This window comes from Centroberyx affinis, unplaced genomic scaffold (assembly GCF_046629955.1).
Source record: "Centroberyx affinis isolate AG114_WGS23_722 - 3 ecotype Tasmania unplaced genomic scaffold, CSIRO-AGI_Caff_v1 ptg009484l_1, whole genome shotgun sequence".
Lineage (NCBI taxonomy): Eukaryota > Metazoa > Chordata > Actinopteri > Beryciformes > Berycidae > Centroberyx > Centroberyx affinis.
In genome coordinates, this window is record NW_027284548.1 from 17,501 (window position 1) to 25,950 (window position 8,450).

Genomic DNA, 8,450 nt, shown 5'->3' on the forward strand with positions numbered 1-8,450 from the left:
ACACACACACACACACACACACACACACACACACACACACACAGGCTTCTTGGAGCTGTCTTAAGACACTGGAGAGGAGAGAGACTGGCACAGAGAGAGAGAAAGTGTGTTTGTTTGTGTGTGTGTGTGTGTGTGTGTGTGTGTGTGTGTGTGTGTGTGTGTGTGTGGCGAGCATAATTGTGCTAATGATGTCAGTGAGGTGATGGGGTGATGGCCTGATGACTCCCGCCTCATCGCTGAAATTATACACACACACACACACACACACAAACACACACACACACACACACACACAAACACACACACACACACACACACACACACACACACACACACACACACACACAGTAGTAGGAAGTTGTGGCGATGTGTCCTTGAGCAAGGAAGAAGACTGTGGTTCTATGTTGTGCGCTGAACGCTCAAATTGGGATGTCAGTGTTGCCATGACGATGAGTAAACCTTACATCATTCACCTGAGACAGCTGTCATCAGTTTGGCGCCATGGCAGCCTGTCTGAGCAGCTGAAGCGCGCTCAACGTTTTCTCTTCACTCGCGACAAAAAAGGACGAGACGATCACTGCAATATAATACCACGGTTTCTAACACATTACACTTTATGAACAACCTCACAACAATATTTATTTATTGTTTAGTAGCTGGTTAAGTAGCTAATTAGCTGTTAATCGACTCCAATTCTATGCTATTCGGTTAGCAAGTACGTTAACTTGCTAACTGAATTGCATAGAATTGGAGTCAATCAATCAACTGCTATGCTATGTGGTTAGCAAGCTAATGCTAACTGTAGGCTACAAACAGTAAACCATGACTGTACCATCTATATTATATAATATTATGGATTCCTCCATGTTGGATATTTTCAACACAGCCAAAACAATTGTTTATATTTGCCGGCTGCAAAAACTCACAGGTCAAAGTTCGGCAAAATTTGAACTCTGCGCAACCCGAAGCAATTGTTCTTATTCCTTTGGTTTTCAGTTGACATCAGTGGGAAGTGAAGTCAATTTCCACATACATTTGTCTTGGTGTGGTTAGGGTTCGGGTTAGGGTTAGGGTTAGGGTTAGGGTTAGGGTTAGGGTCGGAGGAAAGAAAGACAAACTGACGACTTGACGCCTCAGTTCAGTCAAAAGAAGGCGGCTGATACCGAAACTCAAAGTAAAGTCTGATGTGTCTCTCGTTCTTGTTGCTGTGCGCTCACACCGAAGGCGTCAGGAGCTACAAAAGCGAGCGTGACGCCAGAGACCAGAGCGACCAGCTTGAGCTGAGCTGAACTTTATGCAAATTAGCAGCGTCGCGCCGAAGCAGCGACCGATCGCCGATGGGGATTTGATTCTCTCCCTGCTGTAACGTCTCGCTGCCTCCTGAAGTTCGTATCCCATATTGATGAGGAGGAGAAACTGATAGCTGCTCTCTCCAGTTTCCCATCGTTGTTTGTGTACTGAGCAAAGAACCAGGTCAGAATCCTCATGTAGGGAAACTCCACCAAGTGGTTCTGTTACAGTGCTGGGAACCCATCGTCTATCGGTCTGATCGATTAGACTCTGGGGGTGACGGACAATATTTGGGGGTTTCCGGTGCAGCCAGAGGACATCAAGACCAAGACTTCCTCTTGTTTACAGTCCGATTAGCAACTTGAGACGTGAGAGTCGAACGTTTCTCCACACAAAACACAAACATCGATACTTTCTGTAGGTGTTTCAGGTCCGGACGACATTTGGGCTAATCTCTATAAACAGAAATCTGCATATGAGACGTCGTTTCTCGACTCCGACTCCGTTCTCGCGTCTCAAGTCGCTAATCGGACTGTAAACAAAGGAAGAGGAAGTCTTGGCCCGGACGTCCGCTGGCTGCACCGGAAACCCCCGAAATATTGTCCGTCGCCCCCAGAGTCTGATCGATCAGACCGATAGACGATGGGTTCAGAGATCGCGATGCGCACAACAGTCGAGTCAAACGGCATTTTAAAAAAAACGAGTGTTGTTTGGAAATATAGACGAGGTAACGTTACGCTTTGCTTGCTGAATAATCAGGGGAAGTTGTTAATTTGATAAAACGTGTCACGGTTCTCGACCGGCCAGCCGAATAGCTCTACTACAAACTTGATATCGGGCGGGCGAAAACCAAACTTGACGCTTTTGGTCTGAGCGCACGGTTACTCTGCACACGGCGGTCAGTTCGTGTCGGTAGGTGATACAGGTCACGGCTTCCTTCCTAGAAAAGAAATGAACGTCATCCACAGAAATCAGACTCAGCTGAACTGAGTGTTGCTGCAGGCTGAACAGACGACTTGCAAAGAAAACAATCTGATTAAAGTTGCGAAAGCCTTCGTTCTCTGCATGGGCGTGTTGGTGTTTCTAATGTTTATATCCCTGTGTGTGTGTGTGTGTGTGTGTGTGTGTGTGTGTAGTATACAGTATGCAAATAATCACTCTAGACTATATCTCTGCTCCCAATCAGGTCCTCATCCCCAGAGACCGAAGCTTGTTAGCAGCCATCATAACCTCCTTCTCTCTCTCTCTCTCTCTCTCTCTCTCTCTCTCTCTTTCCTTCTCTCTCTCTCTCTCTCTGATGATGAATTTTCATTGTATTTACATTTTTCTGGTTGTGGTGGCAGTTTTCCAGCCATGGAGGCAGCCACAGCTAAATGAAGGCAAAGGAAACACTGTCGTCGGATACAAAAATACAGGAACAGTAGATTGAAATCCTTAAATCTGTGGTACAGCTCTGATCCTCTCATGTTTTGTAGTTCATGAGGGAAACACAGTTACGGAGCATTTTTGCCTTGTAACAGTCCAACATTTACCAAGTTCTGATGTGGAATAAACTGACTTTTTTTGCCAAATGACATACTTGATCAAATCACTGCTTTACGAGCACAAAGGCACGATGGTGGTAACTGGAATCCTGACTCATGTTTCCACAGAAAGCTTTGAAAACTTTGAAAACAGCTTTTTTTTTTATAAACTTTTATTTATCCAGGAAAGGTTTCGCTAAACTCCATGCTCTCTGTCTCTCTTTCAGCTCCACCCGGCTTCACATTCACACAGTTCAACACATTCACACTGGGCAGCAGACTAGTGAAACCACACTCTTCTACTGGTGAACACTGAGCAGCTTCATCACAGCAGTTGTGGGTTTAATGCCTTGCTCAGGGGCATGTTGACGGCAGCTACTGAGGGAGAGAGAGGGTCTGACTCGTTCACTTTCACCATCCCAACTTCCCCGGCTGGTTTGGTGATTTTAACCCGTGATCCTCCGCTCATAATCCATTTCTCGAACCTCGAGGCTGAAGTGCAGAGAAGTGCATGTGATCCCCAGTCCAGGTGTGGAGATCTCAGGCAGGGAATTGAACCAGTGACACCAACTTGTCCATGAGCAAGGACGCTACTCAGTTCTGCTCAGTTCTACTCAGTAGAACTTCACCAGTGTTGGGGAAAGGTACTTTTGAAACAAACTAGTTACTTTACTCAGTTACTTGCCCTAAATAATAACTAGTTACTTTCACTAGAGTACTTTCACGTTAAAATCATGCCTTTAAAATACGTCTTCTGCTGATGTCATCATTATTATTATAGAAATTATCACTAAGTAACAATCTGCTGTCTGAAGAAAACATCATGGCAGCTTTCAGTCAGCTGGTTCCACAGTAAACAGTCAGACCACAGAGGAAACTGATCCGGTCTGGACTCACAATAAACAGCAGACTGACTCACAAGCTTTCAATTCCAATCTTAGGTTTGATAGTGAAAGCTATCACGGGCAAGTACGAATTTTCATTGGTCTTGTCCGGGTAATGCTTACTTGCTCATGAGTGAACACTATATGTGGGGGGGACAGAGCTTTACCCTGTATGATCCTCATCCATCTGTGGATGGTGAGGTTTCTGACCAAGAGGAGAATCTGTGATTCTCGTCTGCCTTAGGCAGTGAGATCTGAAGTAAATATCAGATCAAGAGTAGAATCAGGAAGGACAGGGGAAAAGAAAATTACAGAAAAACATCTGGGTTCACTCACAATGTGCATCTAAAAGTGGGAGAATTTGTTGTGTTCTTTTATCTTTCTATTTCACTTGATTTGAACTGCACTAGTTTACTTTTTAAGTCTTTTATCTTTTGTATCTCCTGTCTGTACTTTTGCACTTTTTAATTGTAAATCTTTTACCTTTACTGTATTTTTATCACTCTGTAAAGCACTTTGAATTGCCCCAGTGTATGAAATGTGCTGTACAAATAAAGCTGCCTTGTCTCGCCTAAACTTACAGTTAACAATAATGTTCTGACCCTTTTCTTCCATCAATTTCATTCTGAAAGCGAGTCGTAACCCACAAGCCTCCACCGCACCACCAGCTTACTGTAGCCTGTCGTCTGCTTTTAATAACATCATGTAGCAATACAATACAATACAAATGCAATACAAATTAATTTTTTATTTATTTTTTTAACTAAACATTTAACCATTTGAAAGAAAAATAAAAGTAGCGAAATGTAGGTTAAGCGTTAAGTTACTCGTTACCATACACGTTAGAGTAATCAGATTACTTTACCCCCAACACTGAACTTCACCTATCCTTTTTGGTAACACACACCCTGGTTTCTCTGTGGATCGGGGCTCAAAGTGCATCTCGTCCCCATGACAACACTAATAGCTCCAGTGTATTTTGTTGGTGGAGTTTAGCTCCATTAAAGACAGTTATGTGAATATGAAAAAAGGTCTGAAGACTCTCAGTGTACAGCAGAATACAAATATGTTTTAATGAGCCTGAGTAAAGAACTAAATTAGACTAAATTACCGATGCTCTGATGATTAGTTCTGGGTGTAAGAAACTCTGCTGCATCCTGTTGAGCTCTTACTAGGAACAAGAAATCAAACGTTTCTATGTGGCAGGATAGTGATTTTGTCTCGTAATACAAATGAACTGTATCATGACAAAATGCAATAGATATCCACACATACAGTAATGTAGCAGCAGGGTGGGCTAGTGGTTTGAGAGACCGTTCCTCAATCCTGCTGAAGAGTCAGTGAGCAACACACTGAATCCCTACCAGCTCCAGACCCTGACCCAGACCCTGACCTCTGACCTCTGACCTCTCCGAAAAGACAAATCAATGAATGATTACATTATTATTACTGGCAAAAATGTTCCCTGATGTTCATTGATCAATATTTAAAAAATGTGATACACTATGCTCTATAAAATGCTACTATTTTTAGGAACAGGTGTTTAGTCAGGTATTAACTTCAATAGTATTACATCATTTTACCATCAAGCTGACATCAATGATGTAACGGTAGGTATCATATTATTCAGATGAGGTACTGTCAGATGTAAGGGTGCCGGGAAGGTCCATTTCTACCCAACGGTACACTGGTGGTCCTTAAAGGATTAGTTCACCCCAAAATGAAAATTTTGTCTTTGGCCACATCCACACCAACCTCTGAACCCGTCGTCTATCGGTCTGATCGATCAGACTCTGGGGGCGACGGCCGATATTTGGGGGTTTCCGGTGCAGCCAGCGGACATCCGGGCCAAGACTTCCTCTTCCTGAGCCGGTCTGTTTACAGTCCGATTAGCAACTTGAGACGCGAGAATGGAGTCGGAGTTGAGAAACGACGTCTACGACCGGATTGTTTCACACGTTTTTTAGGTCCAGACGACATTTGGGCTAATCTCTATAAACAGATATCTGCATATGAGGCGTCGTCTCTCTCTGTCCATACTAACACGCCTGAAAACACAGATCACATGACCATTCCCGTACACTGGGCATGCGCGTGCCGGTGTAAACAGGAAGCAGATTGTCTACTCTGCGGCTGGTTGCTTAGTTGCAGAAAATACTACAGAAGAAGAACAGCAATGGCGAAAAGTACAACCAGAGATTTCTTTGCTTGGACCGACGAGGAGGTGGAGGAACTGATACTGAGAGAAACACAGGAGGATCAGGAGGTCAAGGCGGCGGGAAACAGAGATTGGGAGTCGTCGCAAAGCAAATAACGTCGTGACCGATAAGAGCCAATCAGGAAGCGAGCGTGGGCGTCTGCGTCTTCGTTTTCAAAAGTCTCCGTTTCCGCCCGTCCGGACTGAAACGCAATCCCGGAGTTTTCGAACTTTTAAGGGTCCGAAAACGCCGGAGTAGTGCGGACGCTAGGCGTAAACGTAGCAAAAGTTATACGTTAATAATAATAATAATAACGAAAACGTATTAGTGTGGCTGTGGCCTTCACCCCCCCCCCCCCCCCCCCCCCCCAGTTTGACACATAAAGAGACAAATCTGTATCTTTCCCCGAGCGTCCATTTAGGTACCAAAGCTTCAAAGTACATTCTTGTCACTTGTGGTACATAGTTGCTCCTTTAGAGATGCAGATATGGTACAAATATGGACCTTTCCTAAAAGTTCAGTATTCAAGCCCTGATAGGGTTCAGGTCCAGTGACAAGCGTCTGTTCCCTTTAAGGTCAAATTCTTGTGCCTTGTTTTCTGAGCTCCTCAGCTTGGAATGGATTTCTCCAAATAGATCATGAGGGAAAAACACAATTACGGAGCAATTTTACAGAGTGACAGTCCAGCGTAAACACAAATCTGATGTGGAATAAACTTTAATGCGACCAAATCTCCACTTTAATGAGTGTAACAGAACCTATAGAAAACTATGAAGCCGGTCTGAAGCCTTTCAGTGTGCGGGAGAAAACTTTCCATCATTTTGTAGTTAAGATTAATAATAATGAGACTAATAATACGTTGTAATGAACCTGGTTTTCAGAGTGAAACACTAAATATGCTGATTTGATCCTGAGCTGAAAAAGTTTAAAACCTCTGGAGTATCTGATTTAACTAACCAGGGAGTCTTATAATATTCCAGTGCCAAAAGACTATCGGACTAGAACAAACACATACAGTTATTCCACTTATTCCGGCTCATTAGCTCGGTCAGAGGAACTCACGGTGATGTGAAGGTTCAGTTCACTGCAGCCGAAACCTTCAGACAACAAACATGTCAAGCTGTGTATTTACACTCATCTGAAGCCTGAAGTAGACAACCAGACCTGTCAGAGTTACAGCAGTCTGGGATTATAAGATCTGAATTTGAAGAAAAATTTGGGAGTAACAGCAAGCAAGGAGAAAAGAAAGAAAGAAAGACAGACAAAAAGAAAGAAAGAAAGAAAGAAAAAGTGACATCTGTGTAGTCAGAAAGCCTCTAATCTAACTTTTCCCCACCGACTCTTTTGATATTTTCACCCTCAAATCTATCAAGTGAGTTTTTCTACTGACAAATATCGACCAAAGCAGAAGTTTCATACCAAAATAAAGCACAGCTGCCCCCCCCCCACCCCCACACCCACACATACACACATCCCCCCCCTGTCCAGCCCAAACCAGCCCTCCTGTCCCAGCAGCAGCGATGGAAAACAACCCGGAGGAAAGCGGAGAGAGCAGCGGGACTCACAGACGGTCAGCAGGAGGAAGATCCACCGCCGAGCCATAATCTGAGGCAGACAAACCCGACAGAAAGCGCTCGGTGTTCGGCCCCGGTGTCAGCAGCGCGCCGAGCGGAGAGACGCTCATTTATGGAGAGAGAGAGAGAGAGAGAGAGAGGGAGAGAGAGGGAGAGGGAGAGAGAGAGAAGCAGCTCCAGATGTTTTTCATCCAGATGTGACTTGGCTCCGCCCACAGCTGCTGCACAACAGTCTGTTTCCACTGACGAACCGAACCGGACCGGACCGGACCGGACCGAGCTGATTGGTTACTTTGTTTCTTTACTCTCTTATGTCTGTGACAAAATGTTGCTACTATTAATATTATGATTGTTATGATTATAGTTATGATTATGATGATTACTGTTGTTGTTGCTACACAATAGCCTACATAACTCATTAAATAGGAACAAGTCTTTCAGTTAAAAAGCATGAATTTAAAAAGCAAATAAATAAATACGTAATTAAAGAATAAATAAATAAAATAATTTGTCATTATTTGTTAATATCCAGTTTGTTTCCATCATTGTACCAAACCGAACCAGGCTGACCAGGTTTGGCTGGTTACTTTGTTTCTTTACTCTCTTTATCATTATGTGACAAAATGTTGCTATTATCATTATTATGATTATGATTATGATCATTATTCATTCATCATCATTATTATTGTTACTGTTGTTGCTAAACAATAAATATATGTATAAATACATACACACAGAAATAAGTAATTAAATAAAGTAAAAAATAAAAAAATAACTAAATAAATAATAAATAAATACATAAATAAAATAATTTGTCATTATTTGTCAGTTACAGCTGTCATGCCAAACCAAACGAGCTGACCAGAGTTTACTTACTTTATTTCTTTATTCTCTTATCTATGTGAAAAATGTTCATAATATCACTGATTATTATGATTATGATGATGACGATTATTATTGTTGTTGTTACTGTAGAATAAA

The 8,450-nt window shown here is 42.8% G+C and overlaps 1 protein-coding gene across 1 annotated transcript in view; it reads right to left on the reverse strand.

Moving 5' to 3' along the window:
- The window catches only part of tgfbr2l (transforming growth factor beta receptor-like), a 24,500-nt gene extending 16,921 nt beyond the window's left edge, over positions 1 to 7,579 (reverse strand). Inside the window, exon 1 of the mRNA XM_071514669.1 lies at positions 7,461 to 7,579. Within this exon, the coding sequence (XP_071370770.1) occupies positions 7,461 to 7,497 (37 nt within the window). The 5' untranslated portion in view covers positions 7,498 to 7,579. The remainder of the gene's footprint in view (positions 1 to 7,460) is intronic.
- Between the last annotated feature and the right edge of the window lie 871 nt (positions 7,580 to 8,450).